This window comes from Pteropus medius, unplaced genomic scaffold (genome assembly GCF_902729225.1).
Source record: "Pteropus medius unplaced genomic scaffold, Ma_sr-lr_union100, whole genome shotgun sequence".
Lineage (NCBI taxonomy): Eukaryota > Metazoa > Chordata > Mammalia > Chiroptera > Pteropodidae > Pteropus > Pteropus medius.
The window spans coordinates 9,282,568-9,306,845 of record NW_024351729.1 but is presented as its reverse complement, the minus strand read 5'-3'; the positions used below and the strand labels follow the sequence as shown (position 1 = coordinate 9,306,845).

General features: G+C 36.6%; 1 protein-coding gene across 1 annotated transcript in view; it reads right to left on the bottom strand.

The window, feature by feature from the left end:
* Nucleotides 1–13,905, bottom strand: part of SGO2 (shugoshin 2) — a 32,703-nt gene extending 18,798 nt beyond the window's left edge. Inside the window, exons 1-4 of the mRNA XM_039844360.1 lie at nt 13,752–13,905; nt 7,148–7,282; nt 5,150–5,325; nt 4,210–4,287 (exon numbers count right to left, since the gene is read on the bottom strand). Of these exons, the coding sequence (XP_039700294.1) occupies nt 4,210–4,287; nt 5,150–5,325; nt 7,148–7,280 (387 nt within the window). The 5' untranslated portion in view covers nt 7,281–7,282; nt 13,752–13,905. The remainder of the gene's footprint in view (nt 1–4,209; nt 4,288–5,149; nt 5,326–7,147; nt 7,283–13,751) is intronic.
* Nucleotides 13,906–24,278: the final 10,373 nt, after the last annotated feature.

The following is a 24,278-nucleotide window of genomic DNA, read 5'->3' as shown; positions in this document are numbered from 1 at the left end:
CTACAAAAGTCATGAGGCACATGAGGGTGGTGTCAGCCTGACCTCCCAGCCTTATCCATCATTTAGGAGACACCCCTCACCACCAGTGTGTCAACAGAGGCTGAGTGGGGAACCTAAACTTTGATCCCCGCTTGGCGGTACATGGCTCTTCCCTTTATCACAGGCACAGTGTCAGAGGAAACCTGCTAAAACAGAAGTTTAAATAAGATCTGGAGTCTCCTAATATAATACCTAAAATATTCACAATATAATAAAAAATAACTCATCACACCAAGAATTAGGAAAATCAAGTTTGAGTGTAAAAAGACAATCAACAGACACCAACATCAAGATGATATAGATGTTGGAATTCTCAAACAATGATTTTAAAGCAACTATCATAAAATGCCTCAATAAGCAATTACTAACATGCTTAAAACAACAACAAAAAATTTCAGCAAAGAAAAAAAGTCTCAGCAAATAAATAGAAGATGTAAAGAAAAATGAAATGAAAACTTAAAACTAAAAAATAACTAAAATAAAACATTAAAAACTCAATAGCAAAATAGAAAGGACAGAGGGGGAAAATAACCTGTGAACTTGAAGACAGAGCAATAGAAAGTACCCAAATCTGAACAAGAGAGAAGAGACTGAAAAAAAGTTACCACAGGATCAGGAATTTGTGAGACTATAACAAAAGGTACAGCAGTCATGTCATCAGAGTCCCAGAAGGCAAGGAGAAAGACTTGGACAGGGCTGAAAAAGTTTTGGAGAAATAATGGCTAAAAAATGCCCCAAATTTGGCAAAGGAAATTAATCTGTATATTCAAGCTGAGTGAACCCCATAATGGATAAACTCCAAGAAATCTATGCCAAGACACAGCATAGTGATCAAACTTCTCAAAACTAAAGACAAAGACAAAAATCTTGAGAGCAATGTGAGAGAAATAACACATTACCTACAGTTAAGAATGAAAAATAAATGAAATAAGCTTCTGACTCAAAGTTAGAAAGGTAACAATAAACCACAGAAAAGCAGAAGGACTTACTACTAAAGATAAAAGCAATAATTAATAAGTTTGAAAGACCAAAATAGTAAAACTCAAAATTAAATCCAAAAGATGGCTCTTTTAGAAAAGAAAAAGAAAAACCACAACCACCTAATTTAGTAGCGGTGGGAGGGAACAGGGGAAAGCTCAAATACACAAAACTAATCAACTGGGAAAATACAACACAGACAAAATTAAAAGAGTAACAGACTACACTGGTCAACACTAGGCAAATCATTTTGAAAACAGGGATGAATCAGTATCTTTCTAAGAAAATAAAATTGAATAAAACTAACCACAAAAGGGAGAAAGAAAATTTCCTAATTACTTAAGTTTAAGTTAACAAAGAACAATGACCCCCAACCAAGAAAGACCCAGTTCCAGACAGTTTTACAGGAGAATTCTATGAAACTTTTAAAGAAGAAATAATTCTAATACTATATCATTTTTCTAGAGCATCGGAAAACATCCAAATTCTTTTTATGAGTTTAATGTATGTAACATTTTTATCAGTGCCTAAAGATTGTATAAAAAGAAAACTTCAAAGAAACCTCCGTTATGAATAGCAATAACAAATTCCTAAACAAAATCCTAGCAAAAAGACTTCAGCAGCACATTAAAGAAAAATAAATCATTTCTGAAGTTTATTCCAGAATTGCAAAATTAGGAAAGCTACTAAAATAAGTCATATTAATACACCTATAAAGAAAGACTGTATGATCATCACCGCAGGTGCTAAAAAGGAATTTTGCAATAAAGGTAAAGAGGAAAATGAGATAGTAGCTGGGGGTGGGAGCTGTAAGTGGAGTATGAGGTTTTCTTTTCTTTTTTTTTGGAAGATGGGAGACAATATTTTTGCATCCTAAGCCAACAGCAAAAGACAACCCAAGTGTCCAACAGCAGAAGACTAGTTAGATAGATTAGAAGTCCACTCTAGATCTATCCTGAGCAAGGCTAAAAAAAAAAAAAAATGGAGAGATAGTCAAGATACGTTACATAAAAAAAAAGAAAGCATAGAACAGTTGGTATAGTATGTTATCTTTGGTGTAAGAAAGAAAATTAAGAAAACATTCATATATTTTTGTTTTGATACAAAGAAACAAATGAAAGCAGTTACGTGTATGAGGTGTGGGAAAAAGAGAATGGAGAAGTAGCCAGAGGCAGAACAAAGCATGTGTGAGACATCATTCTATACTTTTTAATACTGTTCCAATATTAGGACCACTCTATTACCCATTGTCTTCCCCATCCTCAACTAAAAAGAAAATTTCAAAACTTGATATGCAAAAGTTAGTCTGTTAAGTAATTAGAAGTCCAAGAAAGTGAACACCGAAGTAGTATGCTGTCCCTTCACCCTTCAGCTACTTCATCTACTGACCCTGTTTTTTATTTTTCCTATATTCAGATGCTGATCTCAGCCCTCTTCAATTTCTCCAAAGAGAACCATACAAAAAGCATCTCAGAGCAATGTTGGCTTTAATAATAATTTTTTAAAGAGTTCAACAAGAAAAGGGGATTTATATCGCATAACTCACAACGAACATCTGAGCAATGTTTTTTAGGGCTACCTGTTCTCTGAAGTTCCTTGAAGTTGGATGACATGACCCTCCCCCTTGTCCACATCTTGCCAATTAGCTTCTTTCTCTCCAAGTCAGTTCCTATAGTGACTCTGCATTCCCCGCCACGATATCTGATTCTAGTCTTAGTAATTTATTCAAGGCAATTCAATTCAGCTCTGCAAGCTGAGCAGCAAAACAAAGCCCCCTCCCTGACTCAGCTATCTACCCACAAAGTGAAAAGCATCTCTTCCTCAGAGAGTGCTAACTGTATACGGCATACCTCTACAGACTGGTTGTCCTAGGAATCAAATTTATAATGCTAGTAACTAAACCTCCTGAAAAAATTATTCCACAGGGACATTTACACAAATTCTTTCTTCATCCAAATGTGGATTAAGTTAGACAACAAAGTACCTATTCTTTGCCTAGCTTTTATAAAAATTCTGACAAAGGAGCTAAACATTGACCACACAGGTTGAAAGAGTTCATATCTTCTTACCACAATGACTATGCATTTAAGAGACTTATAAATGACTTTTAAAAGTTTTTAAAAGGAAAATTTGCAGAAAATTGGGAAAATATATATACAATAAAAAAAGTAATGATAGCTAACATTTATTGCACTGTGAGGACACATGCTAGCCACATTAAACTCTTACACTAACTCTTTGTAGATATACTGCCATTATCCATACCATGTAGATGAAGCCACTGAGGTTCAAAGAGATTAAGGCCAAGGTCACATAACCAGGAAGTAGCAGAGCTTGGATCTAAATATAGACAATCTCATTTAAAAAGCCATCCTCTGAAGCACTAAACTGCTTCTAGAATCTATCAAGAAATTTATCTACACTTGGAACTTCACTAACCTTTCTTCACTTTCCGTATCATACATATTTTACCTTCTCATTAGTTATTCCTTCAACAATTTGTTTTCCTATTTAGATAACTGAGATAATTTCACTAATATTTGGTCCTTACTTCCTGATTTTTCTATTGATTTTATTTTGCTCATGCTAGATTATAACTTCTTAACTATTGTGAATATTTTATCTGCCATCTGCTTAATTTTCTCAGTCTTCAATTCAATTTACTTTTTATTGTCATGATTTTTAGCCTAAAAATTTTTTTTGAGAAAATCCATCGATAGCTTCCTTCTATCTTTATTTCTAGGCACAGAAAGGCCTTTCCTACCTAATGTGAATCAATTCATAATTTCTTCTCATTTTATATAATTCCTATTTTACATTTAAATCCATCTAGAATTTATTTTAGAGAATGATATAAAGTAGGATCTGCCTCTATTTTTTTCCTCAGTTTTCCTATTGTATCCATCTTTTTCTAATAATATGAATTCTTTCCTGATTTGAAATACCTTTCTACTAATGTATCTTATGTTTTTCAGTCTGTTTTGGGGCCATTATGTTCCCCTGAGTTGTCTAATTCTGTTTGTTACTTGTAATCAAAACCTAATTTTTATATAAAAATTTCAATAACCAGTTAATATTATCATCATTCCTTTGCACAAAGTTTAAGATATGAATCTCTCACTTTGATGCTACTTAACCAATCTCAATTATTCTCAGTAATGCTAAAAAATTATACTTACAAATTCTACTTACCTCAGAAAGAGTGCTCATTTCAATTGCAGTTATCATGTTATTGTTCATGAGTGCTTCTATTTCTATAAGCTTCTTATTCTATATGTGTAAAAAAAAAAGACCTCTTTTTAATCAAGATCTGAAGTTTATTATATCATAAATTTACGAATACCATCAGTTGAGAAGTCTTAGAAAATAACTGAGATAACACTGGGCTAAAAATTGAGATCACATTGAGCTAAAAAGGTGCAATACTGTATAGTTCAAATAGACACTCAGATAGACAAATATATACCCACATTTTGAATACTTTTTTTCATTTTTGAATGCTTTTGAACTATCAATTATAAATTTTCTTATAAACATTTTTGTACCTTCTTATAATAACATATTAGATGGCAAGTGAACATAGCTTGTCAGCCACAGGGCTTTTACCCTGAACTGCAGTAGGTCGTTTTTCCATTTTTAAATTAATTTCTACTCATTTGAGAGTTAGAGGTATAGTCGCAGCCTAGCTAATCATTGGCTCTTATTGCTCTGTCCATGGACAGAGTTGGGAATTGAAAGGAAATGCAACTACTACAATCTTTGATCTAGTTGACTTGCAGGCAGTGAAATGCTTGGGATTAAAGGAAAATACGAATACTCTGGGAACTCCCTTCTTTTCAATTCACTGGAGGAATTATGCCCGACTTGTTAAAATGTATTAATGCACCAAGCTTTGCTTATGATAAGCAATCAAATGTTGATCAAAATATTATACTGTTTTGCAGAGCCACAAGTACACATTTAGAATGTAGATTTAAGACACCTATTTTATTACGGTTTTCCCACATAGCACACCCTTACAATATTTTTTATAATAATTAGAGATTCAAAAAAACATTTTTAGAACTTCTATAACAATATAGTTAAGATTTTAGTTGTAATTTAGAATTCAAGCACATTATAGTTTCCATACCAAATTATTTAGCTTTAGGCGAAGAAATGTGTTCTCAAAATTCAGTTTCTCCACTTCTTTTTGCAGTAACATCTTTTCAGTTGTAATTCTTCGAGAATTCTCTTTCTCTCTACTAAGAGCCTGAGCTAATGCCCTGTTGTTGTGCTTTAAAGATATTTTGAAAATAGAAGAATTGTCTGTAAAAAAATTTTAATGGTTAATATTAAACATATACCTTAACAAATTTTCCTATTCCTTAATAAAACTATTTTAGACAAAATGTATTTCACTTTATAAGTTTTAATTGAAGGTTGGAAAAGAAGAGAATGACAATACATAGTTTTGAAAAAAATGTACTTAGAGTTTGGAAATGAAGAAATAAAAGCTAGATAGAAGATGATGAATAAAAGACACATGAGGAATGCATAATGTCTGTGAATACAGAGTTAGGAATAAGAGGACTCAAGTAAAAAGACACAGCATTCTAGATAATTAGATCAGTCACAAAAATTAAATCTTAATACCTGTTGCCCTACTTTCCTTTCTACCCTGGACTAGGAGGTAGAATGGAGAAGCTGGTCTTGCAGCTCTAACTGGAGATGCCCCACAGGAATTAGGGTAGACAATCTGAAAAACTTAAAGCCAGTTTCTGTGGCTCCAAAACTGAACAAATTAGCTAATGCCCCTACAGACCATCTTTCAAGACGGTGAGTGAAAGGGAGCATACTCACTATGATGTTGGATAGATCATCTAAACCCTGTACGATATTCTACCTTCATTCTCAATATCCTACCTCTTATATGTAGGCATCTATTAAAATCTAAACCTGACCCCTTCCCTCTACAAGCACTATGTAAACATAATTTAAATTAGAAATGCTTTTCTGTTGTTAGGAAAGAAATTTAATTGTGGATTCTTTGGTAAAGCTCATCTTAAATATAGTGTGTTCCCTTTGAACACTTAGAGCATACTCTTATTTTCATAATTTTAATTTATATGCCACTATTTAATAACGTATCCCACTGAAAAAAAAATATAGTATATGTAAAATGTTTATAAAAGTAATAATGTTTTTTAAATACTCAGATAAAGTCTGGCACCTAAAAATCAATTTCTAAAAAAGTACTTTATCTTTGGCACACAGAAAGTAGTTTTAGACAGCGAACCACCTTTCACATAGCAAATGGAGAGAGACTAGAACCAGTTTAAGACTTACAGAAGGTAAAAAATAATAACATTTTCCTGTTGCATTCCTCAAACTCAGTATATTCTTTCCTAACAGTGAGAATGCAATGGTTCTGCCAAAGAGAACAGGAAATAGCCACTATAGGAGGTGGTCTAATACACCACATGGCCCTCAAGACCTGAGTAGGAGCAATATTATAATTTAAAGATACTCAGAAGGTTCAGTTATTTCACAACGTACACAGTCACCCTTCCCAGGTACTATATTAGCAGGAAATCTCTCCTGCTCCTGCTAAGATAGGTATGAACCAGTAAGATAATTTTCCAAAGTAATGAAAATTTATCTTGGGGAGTTTTTCCCCTTCCCTCCACCTCCCTTCCTTCTGACATCTTAGCTCCAGAATCCGTGAAACCCATCTCTAAAGTGCTTAGTGTCCTCATAAGGAGCTCTGGCCATATAAAATCACCCACTACAGCACCTTGTCTGGGCCAACCACCTCTAGATCATCCATCATTCAATTGCTACAGCATGCCAGAACAATTTGCCACTTTTTTTAACCTCTTTTCTAGGAATGTCGCATTGGTAGGATAGGAGGTAGCTGCCTTAGGCTATACCAGCCTCACTGCTGAAAACTGAGCTGTCACAGCTGAGGGTAAATAATCATAACCATTCAACAGGAGTTAAAGGAGATAGGAAGAACAGAGTGGAAAAAAACTATCAGTTAACAAAAACAGTCATTGTCTATACGTGATAAAATAAAGTACCAAATACTCTACTAATTCTCCAGGGAAAAGTAATAATGTGAGTATACTTTAAAACTAATGGTGCTTACTTATTATTTTTGTTTTGATTTTTGAAGCAAGAGAAACATTCAATTTAGCAGTCCTTGAAATTCTTTTGTCTTTCACATGTCTCTTAATTCCTGAGGTAAAAAGTGAGCCAGTTTCTGTCACTGGGTACTCCATCACTGAAGAAAGAGAAAGAGAGAAAGAGAGAAAGAAATAAATCAATCACAGTACTGATTAATAAAAGAAAAAGGTTCACTGAAACATTCTAAAAAGTAACAATCATAACTTAAGTGATATAATTTGTTTGTACATAAGTGTTTACAAAACCTGTTGTATAAAATCTGAAAAGCATGAATATAATCAAAATTGGTTTTAAAGTGAATCCAAAAAAGTTCAATGACTTTGTTTTTTCATTTAAATATATACTGTTACATCTACATGCCAAGAGCTAGGCTAGACTGGGGACAGAAAACAAGATATGACTGTATAGAAATGCATAATCCAATATGGGTACAGGCACTATATTGATACAATGTAAAAAGTGTAACCTCAGAGATATGCACAGAAGAGATATATCTAATCTTATTTGTTGGGGATGGGGGGCAGTAGGCAGAAAATCTTAAACTTGTCTATTTGTCTATTAGACCTTAAAATCTAATAATGGAAATGAGAAGATAATCATATTACAATATGACAAGAATAATGAATATAATACACAATGCATAGAAAGCGATAACTCTGTCTGGGCTGGGGAAAAGAATCAGAAAAGGTTTTACTTAGAAAGTACAGTTGATGTTAAGCCATGTACTTGGACGAGACCAACTTCCCAAGCCCCTATCCCTTCCCCAAGGCTCCTTACCTCCATCTGCAAAGATCTAGAAGAAACCTTGTCACCTGCACCTGCCCCTGCCTAATCCCCAGTACTCAACTTCTCCACTAGTATCTACCTTTAATCCGCAGGACTAACCTCACTATACTCTTTACATCAGTCACAAGAATCTCCAGCCTCTCAGGTCATCCTTATCTCCCTCACCCTAATCCCCCTTCAGCTCTGCACATCCCTCATTTGGTCCTGTGGTAGGCTGAAAAATGACCCCCCAAAGAGATCCTAATCCATGTCATTCTAAACCTAAAATGAAAAAAGGGTCTTTACAGATGTGATTGAGGAGCTTGTGATGGGGAGATTATCCTGGATTATCTAGGTAGGCCCCCAAATGCCATCATTGGTGTCCTTACAGAAAAGAGGCAGGGATTGGATTGACATGGGCAGCAGGCAAGGACTGCTGACAGCTACCAGAAACTGAAAAAGTCAAGGAATGGATTCTCCCCTAGAGCCTCCAGAGGTACGGCAGCCCTTCAGACACCTTGATTTCAGCTCAGTGATACTGAGTTTGAACTTTTGGCCTCCAGAACTATGAGAAAATAAATTTTGTTTATTTTAAGCCACCCAGTTTGTGGTAATTGTTTACAGCAGCCTCAGGAAATTAATACAGTCTCCATATATCACCCTTGCCCAACTTGTGAAGTCCTTACAATCCACCATCATCAAAACCTCTTCCCTAAACATTCCCTTAATCTTCTCCAACCAGCCTCTCCCGGGAGGATGTGGATGGATTCTTCTAAAGTCCTGTCAGGCAATAACCTTTATTCTTCCCATCGCTCTCCTGACAGATGCCACCACATTCATGCTTGCAGACAAGTATCCTCCAGCTTGAATATGTCTTTTGGCTCTATTACCCCTTACCCTTCAGTGCTATTGTCAACTGCCAACTCCTGGATCGCTCCTCTTTATAAATTGGTAATTTCATATCCCGGCTCACTGTTATTCTCCGAGAACACTAAAGCAATCTGTAGAGGCCTCTGTCAAAATTCCCATCACAATTACCTACCCATTATCATCTGTTATTTGTGCATTTGTCTTTTCTCATATTATTATGGGTGAATTATCTATCTTTCTAAGGCCAAGCTTGCCTTACTTACATAGAGGTCAGTGTATTGGATCTCATGCCTTCCTGCCTCCTCAGAGGCATAACTCCAACAATTCTTTCCTCTAAATCACCAGTTGTTTCCTTCTCCACTAGATCAATCTCATCAATATACAGAAATACTCCTTCATCATAAAAAACCCTCTCTCCTTCCTACTTCAGCCTCAAACTACCACTTCATTTTTTTCATGGTCCTTTTACAGCAAAACTCCTTGAAAGAACTGTCTAAAATCACAGTTTCCAATTCTTTCACTTAAACTTTGACTACTCCAAAACTGCTTTGCCGAGGTTTCTAATGACTTCCATACTGCTAAATCTGATAATGGTCCATTCTCAGTCCTTACCTAACTTGATCTGTAAGTAGCATTTAACATGGTTAATTTCTCCTTCCTCTTCAAAAACTACCTATCCTTGGCTTCCAGAACACCAGACTCCTGAGTTTTTTTCTCCCTAACTCGCTGTTCCTTCTTGTCTCTTTTACAGATTCTTCCAGCCTATAATAGGTTATCTCCTTGGATGGCTTCAGTTTATCTACACTCACTCCTTTGGTGAGTTCACAGTCATGGTAAAAATACTACCTAGCCAAGAACTCAAAAATTTATGTCCTCACTTTGGATGTCTTTCCTGAACTTCCCTGGATTCATATAGTTGTCTACTCACAATTCTACTTGGATGACAAAAACAAGTATATCGAACTTATACAGCCCAAACCTGCTTCACTCACAGGGCCGTCCTCATTTCAGTTAATGCAACTCCATCCTTTCAGTTGCCCTGGCCCCAAATGTCACATCTCAATCTACCTTTACAATATATTTAGGATCTGACCACTTTTCAGTACCTCCACTGCTACCAGCTTAGCCCAACAGACTAACATGTCTCACCTGAATTACTGCAATAGCCTCTTATCCCCCTGCTCCCACTCCTGCCCTCACTACAGTATATTTATTGGCCTATACAATCTAAAACTCTTCAATGGTTCCCATTTCTCTCAGTCAAATCCAAAATCCTTACAACGGTCTAGAAGTCCCTCCACCAACTCTTTTTCTTCCCATTTCTCTAATTTGAACTCTTTCTCTCCCCTTGCCCCTTCCTTTCAGGACACACTGGCCACCAAGATCTCACTACTCCTGGCATACATCAGGCACTCTTCAGCCTCAGGTCCTTTGTTGGTTATCCTCTCTATAGAGAAAACTCTTCTTCTAGGTACATAAATGGCTCATTCATTCTCCTTCAAGTCTCTGTTCAAATGTCACCTTCTCAGTGAGACCTTTCAAAACTATAGCTCCTCCCCCAGTATGTCCGATAGTTCTTACCCTTCTTTATTTTTTTCCATAGCATTTAAATCATTATTTTATATACTAGGGAATTTACTTATTGTCTGTCTTCCCCAACTAGAATTTATGTTTCACAGGTCACGGATTTTTGTCTTTTTTAGTCATTGACATATTGCCCAACTCAGAACAGTGACTGGCAAATAACATCACCATAGCGAATACTTTTTAAATGAATAAATAAGTCTTAAAAATGAAGACTTTGTTAAGTATCAAGATTAGCAAGGGTATTCCAGAACGAAGGAATGGCATGTGTAAATGCATGAAAATAGACATTTAAGAAAATACAAGTGTTCTCTTGATGCTAGATTGTCACTACTCTATTTCTGTTTCCCTTTACAGCAAAACTCCTTTAAAGAGTTGTCTATACTTGCTGTCTCTAAATCATTCCTTTCCATTCTCTCTTGATCCACTCCAATCAAGTTTTTGCTCTCCTCCTACCATACACAAATTGATAAAGTCACTAAATTGCTGTTGCCAAATCAAATACAGTAGTCAAGGTCCATTTCTCATTTTACTTGCTCTGTAAGCAGTACTTAATATCAGATCATTCTCTCCTTGAAATACTTTCTTCAGCTGGCTTCCAAAACACCATATTCTTCTGGGTTTTCTCCTTCCTCATTAACCACTTCTAAGTTTCTTCTGCTGCTTATCTTTCAGCTCTCTTTCCTTTTACTATTGGAGTGTCTCAGATCTCAGTCTTTGGGTCTCATCTATTTTCTATTTACATATACTCCCTTGGGGCTATCATTCAGTATCCTGGCTTTTAATTCTAAATGCTGATGACTTGTAAATTTATATTCCCAATCAACTCCAGACTTATTCATCCAAATGCCTCCTCCTCATCTCCAATTTGGATATCTAATCTGAATCTCAAATTTAACATGCCCTAACCTCCCCCCCACAAACCTGTTCCACTATTTCCTCTCCATCTCACTTATGGAACTCTATCCTTCTAGTTGCTCAGGTCAGAAATCTCTTCCCTCACATCCCACATCTACTCTATCATCATTCATGCTGGTCTGACTTTCACAACAGAGCCATATAGTTTACTTATCGTTATTTCTACTGCCACCACTCTGATCCAAGTTGCCATTCTCTCTCATGTACATCATTGCTACTGCTACCTAAATGGTGTCCTTGCTTCTACCTTCTCATCTACTATCTAGTCTCAACCCAGTAACTGAGGGTTTTAACCCTTTTAAAACTTAAGTAAATTCATGTTACTCTTGTGTTAAAAACCCTCCAGTGCCTTTCCATCTCACTCAAGAGTTGAGTCGTAATCCTTGCAATGGCCTATATGGTACACAATTTGATACTTCTCCCCTTCCCCAATTCTCCATCAGCACCTATCTGACCTCTTCACTACTCCCTTTTACTCAATAAGCCCTAGCCACACTGGCCAGCTTGGTATGCTCCCACTGCAGAACCTTTGTATTCCATTTTTTCCTTTGTAGCAACTCTTCCTTCAAATAATCACATGGTTTGCTAACTTCAAGTCTTTGCTTAAATGTCACTTTCTTAGTGAGCTTTCCCAGACCAAAGTATTTAAAATTGCACACCTGACTCTATTTCACTTTTCCTCTATTGACTTAGTGTGTAACATAAAATTACATAATTTTCTTATTTAATTTATTGTCTATCTTCTTCTACTAAAATGTAAGTTCTGTGAGGGCATAGATTTTTGTCAAATGTTTGTTTCTGTACCCTCAGTGCCTAGAAGAATACCTCACACATAGCAGGTACTGAATAAACATTTGTTGAAGAAATGGCAATGGATAAATGGAATAAATTTTAAATAGTAAAAATAGTCCAATATTGGAATGAGTCTCCTTTGAAAGTGTTGAGCAGATGTTGAGAAATATCAAGCAAATAATGGTAAGATGACTTTAAAAGAAATTTCTACAATAGGGAAGAAATTGAAGTAGGAATTTTCCAACACTAATGTTGAATGCTTCTTCTAAAAGTTTTGCCTAAGAGGAACTTTAAGTAAAATCAAAGATCACTATCTATTCTGCAGGTAGTAGGACAAAGGCACACACAGAAACTCCATGCAAACTGTTGCATCTCACACATCTGAAAGAGATCCTACCATAGAAATCTAGTCCATTTCTAAAAAATCCAGTCAAGATCAAATCTCACTTTACTAATTAGGAAACCACAGCTAAACAACCCTCCCCAATAAGTGCTTCTTAGTTCCCTAACTTAATAAATGGCACTATCAACCACTCACCCAAATGCTCATGCCAGAAATCAGAGAGCCTTCCTTAACACTGTCCTGTCACCCCTCCACATTAACAACGTGACCAAGTAACACTTTAGGAGCCAAAGCCAGGCCCTTGGACCACCATTCCTGAGTGGCTTGCCATAACTGAGGTATTATAAATAGTGGTTGGATTGTGTTGGAGTCCCACTTCCAATATTTAATAGCTATGTGATCTTAACATCTCGTCGTAGGGAATAAATGAGCCAATGTATAGGCAGAGCCTAGTACTGAATCTGGCACATAGTCAACATTCACTAACATTATTATTACTATGCAGCTCTTTTCTGGCCAGCATCTCGCCTATCTTTAAATCAGTGAGGGCGGGAGTGGAAGCAGGGGGATAAGAGGCTATTGCAGTAATTCAGGTGAGACACTTTAGTCCGTTGGGCTAAACTGGTAGCAGTAGAGGTACTGAGAAGTGGTCAGATCCTAAATAAATTGTAAAGGTAGATTGGGATGTGAGGTTTGGGTCCAATTTTCCTGAACTGGATCCCTCATCTAGAAAAATCATCGTCCCTATTCTCTACCAAAATACTTCCTATACATCGAGACCTAGTTCGAGTTCCAAGTTCTTCCCAGTCTCCCATCTCCCGTTCACCTTCGACCAGACTCGCTCCTAAAGGAGCGCTCCAGAGAGGGCTCCTTCAAGAACTTGGGTAAGCAGTCTCTAACGTTCATTCAGCAGATACTTATTGAGCGCTCACAACGGGCTAGATATTGTTCTAAAATTAGGGAGTAGAGCGGTCACAAAGACAGAAATCCCTTCTCCAAAGGAGCCGACCTTCTAACTGGCGGCTCGTCCCCGTCATCCGGCCGGATGTTCAAACACCCGGGATAAGAGAGAGCGCCTTGAGCGCAAACCAGGTACTACAACAACAAGGCCCTCGGAGCGGGCGGTAGGGCCGCGGTTCCGGATACCTGAAGGCGGAGGGTGGGCGTGACCGCCGGTCGCGCGGGGCTCCGCCGACCGAAGGCTCGGGAGGGGAGAGCCGAAAAGTTCAGCCCGGGAAAGGCACGGATCCCGCCAGACAGGGGGTGGCCATGCCAAATGTTACAGATCGCTTACCGCTTTTTCAGCTTGCGGGGCACCACCATCCAGCTTCCGAAGATCGCCGCCGGTGGCCGAGCCTCGGGTTTAAACTCCGCAGCCGTTGGCGGTTGCCACATCAGCCAATCAGGTCCCGAGAAGACGGGCGAGCTGCTGCCAGGAAGTGGAAGATGGAAGGGGAGGGACCTTGCGACGGACGGGAGGGGGCGTGGCCAGGAGAGCTACGCTGACGCAGCCTGGAGGAAAGGGGCGCGGGGCGGAGTAGGGGCTATTAGTTTGGGCACTGACGCGTTGATGAAAGAGGAGACGATCCTTTGATAAAACTACCTTTATCAACCAGCTGTCTAAGAGGTTTAACAGCCACCTGAAATTTGTTAGAAAGTTTTTGTTATTGATGACACTGTTGTGAGATTGCCCGCCCGTATCTTACCATTTCTTCTGCGTCTTTGCCCAATGATGCCGGCACCATTATTTAGTTTTTATTTAAAAGCTCTCCTCGTTTTTCTTTCAACTTTCTGAGGAAAAAGAGGCAATGAATTTTCGTCGAAAACCCTGGATGTCATCAATATTTAGGTCTTGTGCTAATGGTCTGTTTTAGCGAAATATACAAGAATGGTATTTTCCACTATATACAAAGATATATATTATTCCTTTTATGTTCCAAGAGAATTAGTTTCCTTTCACAAATGACTTTCATAATCTATACAAATATGTTGGAAAAACTATGCAGAGAATAAAATACCCTTTTTATATGCCATTAGCCTGAAAATGAAAATAACTTGTTAAATCTAGGTTTTAATAATTGATTATACAGTGATGCAACTTCATATCGTCAATATTTTGTTCACAGCTTTCTATTTTACTTTAGAGAATCCAGGGAAATGAGTGACTTTGAGATAGAACTTTTAGTCTAATATATTTCAAGATCAGTCTCCAAAGAGATGGAGCAACATGAATCTTGTGTAAGTAGAAAAGTATTTATTTATGGCCAGCTGCTAAAATTACAGCATATTGTACAGTAAAAACTTCAATAATAGTGGTTTAGAATGTAATATACTGGTTATAGAAACTTCTGGTTATCTGACTATATATTATTTACCCAGCCTGACACATTAAATACTCAATATATATTATATGTATATTTTAAATGAACCATAGTTCTGCCATTTAGTGATTATTTCATATTCTCCAAGTCACTTAATTCCTCTGAGCTTCTGTTTCCTCATTTGTAAACGGAGATTAATAACAGCATCCAATATATTTTTATGATGGTTCCAATCAAGAGACCCTTTTGTTCAAATACATTAATACTGCTTTCTTCCTGTCTTTTTTTGTAGCTACAACATCAAAAGCAAAACAAAAAAGGGAGACAGGGCAGTCAGAGAGATAGGAGGGATGTTAAAAATGTTATCAAGACTTGAATACCAACATCTCTCTTTTTAAAGTGCTAACTATCTTATCTAAGAGAAGTTGAGAGAATTTAATGAACCAAGTGCTTTTTAAATTATAAAAGCTCTTGAATATGTAAATTCTTATCATACACAACCATAAACTTAAAAAGTATAATTAATTGGGTTGAATTTAACCTGATCTCAGATTGCTTTCAGGTCATTTGCTTCTTGGTATAATAGATAGAGGCAAGAGCCCTGCACTAAGTGAGAAGATGCAATTAGTTGTATCTTGAACACACATTAGCTGTATGTTCTCTGTTATAAGCTCTTTACTTAGAAAATAAACCAGTTAAATTAAATGAACTTACAGTTCTCTTGTGATACTCTCCTGCACAAGGCACTGGTTTTGCTTCTCTCCCTTCGTTTTCCTTTATTTCTACACTCATCAGTTGCCTGATTTCTTCTACCTAAAGGTAGATTCTAGTCAATTAAAATTTGGTTATCCTGACTCACACTCCCCACACTAATTAAAGAGTAGAGGGAAAAGGAGAAGAGGAAGGCTGTCAAACGGCACAACAACAAAATATTTCTTTAGCATCTCAGAATTACTAAAACAAAAATCATCCAAGAAAAATTATCCCTGAACAGGAGCCAAGTAGAAGACACACTGCAAATCAAAAAACTAATAAAACAAATTTGAAATACTGCACTTATATCTTATTAAGCCATCTGACCTAATAATCTGTATTAGTCTGGCAGGTTAAATTGCACCAAGGGGGAAAAAAAAAACAAGCTGATAGAAGCAGAAAAGGACAATGGGTGGTTTGAAGCATTTCTGGAGAGGATAGAGTTGTGGGCTGCAAAATCGGCAGGAACATGGGGATATTGGCAGCAGACAAGGACCCAGCCATAGTTATGTTACCAGTATAGCCTGTGAAGATGCCACTTATCTTGCACTGCCAGCAGTGACCCTACATACTGCTGCTGGAACCATCATTATTGCTGTCTCTGGAAAAAGTGGGCATGACTATGCTACAGTTCCCTCATCCCTACTGCTTGGTGTCACTAAATCCTTTTGCTAGGCCTGGATCATAGGATATAAGCCCTAGCTGTAAGGGAGTCCTGAATTTTCATCCTGTGTCTGACTTTATAAGCTTCTTAGTGAGAGGCCTCCCATTTAGACTCAGGAAAGGAATTTTGAGCTGGACAACCAAAAGAATGACAAAAGGTCCATTTCAGTATTCTATGATACTTCACCGTAATGACTATTTCTATTTTCTTTGATGAAAAGACTTCCTACTGTACCAGGTGAGGGACAGGTAATATATACAACAGCATTAGATAACATTTATCAAGTGTTTACCATGTGTCAAGCCTTTATATGCCTTTTTAATTCTCACAGTAATCCTATGTGGTAGGTACTATTATTTCCTTTTAACATTTGAGGAAACTAAGGCACAAAAAATTGAAGTAACTTCTACAAAGTTTAGTAAGCAGCACTGCTGGGATTTGAAACCAGGCATTCTGGCCTGGGCCTCTTTGAGATAGTAGAAGTGGCCTGACATCTGTCACTTCACTTTCTAAGCATGATATTCATCACGTGAATTTCCCATGTTGCCTGCTTGCCAGCCTCCTCTTTTACTTCAATGTACATTTTGAGGGGAGCTCCTTTTGCACCTGGCATTATGCTAGGAGAGAAGACTGATGAGGCAAATCTTCTTTCCTTAAGGGAGAAGACAGACAAGCAAACAAGCTACTCTCTCACATTGTGATTAAGTAGAGACTTGAAATGATTCAAGACTGTTTCTCTGGTCCAGGCAAGGGCAGGGAATAGGTACAAGGGACACCATATATTCTTATCTCTGACTGAGGAGTATGTATGTGTGGAAGCCGGGCTCTCCTAGGGAGGGAAAATATAATCAGGAGTCTTGGTCTACCATTTGCCTGGCTGGATATCCTCTAGCAGTGGTTCTAATTACAGTTCCTTTACCTACATACACTACACTAGTCCACATGCTGGACTATATTAAGAGTCTTGGGTGGATCTACTTTACAACCTCTATCCTGTGCCTTCGCAGGAATTACAGAAAGGTTCAAGTATTTCTTTACTCAAGATTTCCAGTGACAAAATTCATACCATACAAAGTGGAGGCTTAAAAGTCAGCTGTGTGCTCACTAGCTTTACTAACGAACTTACATTTACATGCACCATTCAATAGTGCAGGGCCCTGAAACCCACATCTCCAGAGTTCTCTCCACATGTACATATTCCCCTAGCTGCTGGAGAGATCTCCCAAGAGATTTCCGTCTGTAGTCTTCCTCATCCTATATCCCTTTTCCCTTCTACTACTCACTGCAAATGCAAAGAAACAGCAGATGTGGAAAATAATGAATTCCACTGTTTAAAGTCCCTTTGGAATATCTAGGTGGAAATGTTCAGTAGGCGCACAGTTGTAAAACAGGGAGGTCAAAAGAGATGTCAGGATTTGGGAGTTCGAGGTGAATAGTAAATAAAAATCACTGTGGTTGATCAAGTTTTGGAGGGAGAGTGTGTAGAGCACAAGGAGGGTAGAAGGTAGACCCCTGGTGAACAGCAATGCAGGAAAGATTAAAGGGCAGCAAGAGAGGCATTGAAAGGTTGGAGGAGACACGGGCCCCATGGAGGCCAAGGGAGGAGCTCATTCAAAGAGGGGACAGCCAACCTTGTCTTACGCAGCCAGGAAGATGTGAATGAGAACAGCCCTTGGGGGTAATGGTTAGGAAGTCATTCATTTCACAGCAGTGAGGATGCAGAGATGAAAGCAGACACTTCTCTGAGAATAACAAGAGAAGTGGCAATAGCTACAGGGAATATAAGGTAGAGGGAGGATTTGTATTCTTTTAATAGACTGGGGAAAAGATAAAGAGGGAAAGTGGATAATATAGGAAAGAGGTGAGTAGTGGTGGAGCAGAGTCCTGTGGCTCCAGAGGTTGGAACAAGGGCTAAGCCATGGGCTAGAGTGTTGCTTCTTTCTCTGAGGCAGGAAGAAGAGATGAAAGACCAGATGTTGTAGACATAGATGAGTTTGAAGCAAAAGTGCTTTGTAAGCTTTCAAATCCATACTATTATCTATCATTTTATTTAAAACATTTGCTTACTTAAAAAAAAGCCATTTCTACATTAAAAATTTTTTTGATACTTTAATTTAGTAAAAACTAAGGTCAGAAACGTTATTTAGACATGAACCAAACTTTCTCAAACTCTGTAAATGAAAAAAAATGATTAGCTTGTGCCTAAAACTCTCAGCTGTTATGACATCAACCATTGTACAAAGTTATGGCCTATTAAGATACAGTTAGTCATAGAAAAAAATAGAAAAACATTGTTTTCAAACTGAGGTGTCTGCTGACCAAAGCACTGCAGAATTTGAGAGAAAAGATAAATACACTAGATAACAAATTTTTCCCAATGTAAAAATTTAAACAGCTTGATTTTGGACTTCCAGTCACCAGAATTGTGAGAGGATAAATTTCTAAGCCACCAGTTTGTGGGAATCTGCTACAGTAGCCTCAGAAAACTAGTACAGGGGTCTTGAAGGATGAGTAAGGTTTCACTAGACGAGAACTGCAGTGTGTGGAAAGGGGCATTTTGTTTTGAGAGAAGGGTGCGATAAAGGCAATAAAATGGAAAAAAATGGCTAAATTTTCTAATAAACAGTTCATTTCAGGTATAATGTAAATATAAAGGGCTACGTAGGAAAGGAGGGATAGGGCAGTTATTTGGCAATGAGGACACAGGTAAATTTTTGATCAGAAAAGGGACATAATCAGAGTTATACATATATATGATATATATGTGTATATATATACATTATATATATAAAGTTATACATATATATGATATATATGTATATATATACATACATATATATATACATATTATATATATATATATATATAATCTTGTGAAAAATCTTCTGGAGTTGCTAGAATAATTTACAGATAGCCTATATAAACTCTACACAGCCCCCAACATGGAATTGCATTTATATATATTTTTTACTTTATATAATAAAATAAATTTCTTATATTTTTATTATAATACTTTTTATTTTGACCATTTCAGATTCTATAGACTCCTCCAACTTGGAATATTTACAAAATCTTTTTTCGTCTTTCATGACCTTGACATTTTTTAAGAGTATAGGCCAACTAAGTTACACTGTCCCTCTATTTGGGATTGTCTGATGTTTCCTCAGGATTAAATTCAGGTTTTGATTTTGGGCAAAATTACTATGAAAGTGATGTGAGTCGATATCAAGAGCACGTAATGTTGGTTTGTACCATTACTGGTGATATCAACTTTGATCCCTTGATTAAGGTGATGTCTGCCAGATTTCTTCACTGTAGAATTACTATTATTCCCTTTATAATTAATAAGAATATTATGGGGAGATATGTTGAGTGTATGTAACTTCTGCTAATCAAATTTTTCACTCACTAGTTTTAACATCTATTGATGTATCTTGCCTGAATCAATTATTTATGTGATAGTTGCTGAATGGTGATCTTTCTAATTTTATCATTTCTTTTGCATTTGTTGGTTGGCAAGAACTTTCCTCCCCACTTCTATTTACTTACCTACCTATCTATCAGTACAGATTCATCTGTCAGTATTTGTCATCATCTATTAGTATCTATCAGTATGGACTTATAGATTCTTATTTTATTCAATAGATTATAATCTATTACTATCATAATTAATTTCGATGAGCAAATTGTCCCATATTTGGCCAGTGGTAGCCCTGTCAAGATGATTCCTGTGTCCCTTTGATAGTCCTCATCATTTATTGATCACCTCCCTGCTTTCTGGAACAGCAAGGTTATTTCTGGCTCATTTTATACTTTCTCAGCTTCAGCCCTGGAATCGGTTAATTGACCATTTCACCAAGAAGCACTGGAGAATGGGGGAGGTGGGAGAATGGGGGGAGGTGGGAGAATGCGGGGAGGTGGGAGAATGGGTTTAGAAACCAAAATCCCATTGCTTTTGGAGTGTCATTATTTCTAGGCTCTTTCAGGGGACAGAGCTTGAAAATCTATTTACATTTACATATGCATGTATATAAACATATCTATCTCTATCTATCTATCTATCATCATCATCATCATCATCATCATCATCATCATCTACCCATCATTTATCTATCTTAAAACCTATGTATTTACACTGATACTTCCAATTGCAAACAAAATCCTAGGGTTCATTCTAGCATTTTCCTTTTCAATGTAACTAATTCTCCAACTTTGAGAAATCTGATTCCTATTATCTATAATATATTTAGTTTTGCTCAGTCTTAGAACATAAAGTAATTTCAGAATTGCTAACCCATAACTCTGTGAAAACTTGACTAACTAGAGTTGAATATTTACCATTTTTAAAAATATCTTTCACTTAATACTGTGATCTAAAGTTCCTTGCCTTCATTAATTTTCCCCTTTTCCTTCAGTGTCACTATGTTATTCATTTGAATTATGTTTAGGTTTACTTGTCTGTTTTACTTAGTTTTAGTTTTTCCGTACTTTTATATGCATATATATTTATACTCGGATGTGTATTTAAGTATGTGAAACAGTAACTAGTTTCAAAAGTCAGAACTTTATAAATAGGTGTATTCAAAAGCATCACTTCTCTCTTCCTTTCTTCTTTCCTTTCCCACTCCTAATTCCTTACCAGCTGTATTAACTTCCTATTGCTGCTGAAATAAATTATCACAAATTTAGTGGTTTAAAACGACAGAAATTTATCTTCCGATAGGCCAGAAGTCTGAAATGAGTCTCACAGTGCTGAAATCAAGGTATCAGCAGGGACGTCTCCCTCTGGAAGCTCTAATGAAGAATCCGTTTCCCTGCCTTTCCCAGGTGACTAGAGCTGCATTCCTTACATTCCTTGACTCAGGGTCCCTTCCTTCATATTTAAAACCAGCAGCATAATATTTTTTTGATTCTGCTTCCCTCTGTTTCCATTACATGGTCTCTCTTCTGCCTGTAGTCAAATTTCCCTCTGCCTGCCTCTTATAAGGATATTTGTAATTACATTTGAGACCCACCCTTATGATCCCAGGTAATCTCTCCAATTCAAGATGCTTAATTTAATGACATCTACAAAGAACTTTTTCCTATAGAAAGTAACATTCACAAGTTCCAGGAATTAGGGCCTGGATATTTTGGGTGGTCATTCAGCCAACTGTAGGCAACTAATCTTAACAGCTTCTTGTTTATGCTTCCTATGTTTCTGTTTGCACAAATGATTAGATACATGTATTTTTCTCACTTCCCACTCTTTCTTACATGAAAAGTGACATACTATTAACACTCTTACATTTTGTCTTTTTCACTTAACAAAATATCCTGAATATCACTCTACATTAGTTCATAGAAAATGACCTCATTCTTTTTGATAGGAATTTAGTTTTTTCCTGATATTTAGTAATTATAAACAATACTACAATGATTAACTTTGTGCATAGAATTGTCATACTTTTGGAGGAATATCATCAGAGTCAATTTAATTTGCACTTCATGTTTGAGTTTGAATATCTTTTCATATTTTTGAGAATTAGGTGAGAAATATGTGTGTAGTGGGGAGAGATCATCTCTTGGTTAATAATTTGTCTCTTGTCTTTGTTTATTGTTGTTCAAAATTTTTTAAACAAATTTATCAATTTTATTTTTTATTGGATCTGAATTTTGAGTCATAGTTAGAAAGTCTTTTTCTACATCAGGTTGTAGAGAAAGTCATAAATATTTTTTTCTAGTATTTACGTGGCTTTTCATCTTTGACATTTATATCCCTGGACCATTTGAAATTCGTTCTTGATTAAAGTGTGAGATTTTTTTTTAATTTTTATTTTTTATTTTTTTACGGTGACATTGGTTAACAAAATCCAATAAGTTTCAGCTGTACATTTTAACAGTAAGGCATATATATATACATTTACACTGTGTGTTCAGCTCCCATAGTTAGATTTCCTTCTGTCACCACATATTGACCCCCCATAGCCTATCTACCTCTCCGTCCCCCTCCCTCCTACCCTCTGGCAGCCACTAGTCTGTTGTTCATGTCCATGAGTCTCTGTTTGTCCTGTTCCTTTGTTGCTTTTAGGTTTATTTCCCACATATAAGTAATATCACGTGATTTTCAACTTTTTCTGTCTGGCTTATTTCATTTAGCATGATTATCTCGAGGTTCATCCATGTTGCAAATGGCAGTATTTCATCTCTTCTTATGGCTGAGTAATATTCCATTGTATATATGTACCACAGCTTCTTTAGCCAATCATCTATCATAGGACACTTCATTTGCTTTTAGGTTCTGGCCACCGTGAATAATGCTGCTATGAACATCGGTATGCAAATATCTTTTCAGATATGAGTTTTCAAGTCTTTGGGGGTAGATACCTAGCAGAGGGACTGCTGAATTATATGGTAGATCAATTCTTAGTTTTTTGAGGAACCTCCATACTGTTTTCCATAGTGGCTGTACCAATGTGCAATCCTACCAGCAGTGTATGAGAGTTCCTTTTTCTCCTCATCCTCTCCAACACTTGTTAATAAAATGTGAGATTTTGTTCTAAATTTATCTTTCTCCAAAAGGTAAACCAATTGTCCCACCAATATTCATTAAATTGTCCATCTTTTCCCAAGTGATTTGAGATACCATGCTTATCACATATTAAATTTCCACATGTATTTGGATCTATTTCTGGGACCTTGTATTTTATTCCATTGGCCTATTTGTCCACCAAGACCATGAGTAGATAAACAAAACAGCTTTTTAGTGTATGTTAATGACTGGTAGGGCTAGTGTCTCCTCATAAACTTTTCTTTTTCATTGTTTCCTGGCTATTTTCACATGCTTATTTTTTCATATGAATTTTAATATAAACTTTTCTAGCTCCATAAAAATCTTGTTGGTATTTTTATTGGTATTTGTTAAATTTATAAATTAACTTAAAGAAAACATATCTTTATGATGTTATATAATATCTTTCCATTTGTTCAAGTCCATTTTTATATCTTTCAGGGTGCTTTAAAGTTTTTTCATATAAGGTTTGCACATTTCTCAGTAACTTTATTCTGAAACATTTTACCTTCTTTGTTACTATTGTATTCTCTATTTTCAAGGTATAAAATGAAAATATCTATTAAGATATACCTTATTAATTATGCTATTTATATTTATATTATATATTTATATTCCTTGCTTATTTTTTGTTTACTTGGTCTGTTTGTACTAAAAGTGGCATATTAAAGTTTCCTACCACTGGTATATTTCTATCAATGTTTTTTTGCATGTCCTATGATTTTTGCTTTATAAATGTGTTACTGAATTATTTTGTAAATAGAATTCATAACTGTTATATATTCATTGTGAATTGCGACATTATTAAACTATGTCATGGGTCAGGTACATTGTCTTGTTCAATCCTTCACTCCCAGTGCGTAGTCCACAGTAATCAATAATTATAGGTCGAACAAACCTCCTCTCTCTCACCTGGCTATTATCTGAGGGGGTAGGGGGTTCATCTCTCATTGGCTAAGGCCCACTCAGAGAAATTAGGAACCAATTATTATGGACTCTGGGAAAGTACCTTGAAAACAGGACTGTGTTTTATTCTCTTTGAAATACCTAGCAAAGTCTCTTGCACAAGGTAGAGTACACCTGGAAACTGAAAGAACTCTTTTGGGGTTATTGTTAAGAGGAAATTAAATACTTCATGCAAAGGACTTGGAAGAACCTGGGGTATAGAGAAATGTTCAGTAAATGTTTGCTCCTGCCTCAATTTTCCTTGCTGTAATAGAAATAAAAATACAGGGTTGACTCACAGATCAAACAAGAATGCTTTGTGTTAAACAGCTTTGTAAACCACAAATACTATCCAAATGGACTTATCCAAGTGCAATATATTAATAAATCTTGGCATTGAGCAGCCCAGTTTGGAGGGACGGGCCTTCACGTTGGAGTGCAAAGACCTAACTCATTCTAACTCTTACCGTTCATTAAATGACCCCGAACAATCGCAACTTCGGTATCGTTTCTTTTCTTCATATTTAAAAGCAGCCTCTGAACGGACAAGACTGTCCCTCGGGGTCCTGCCCGTGTCTCTTTGCGGGC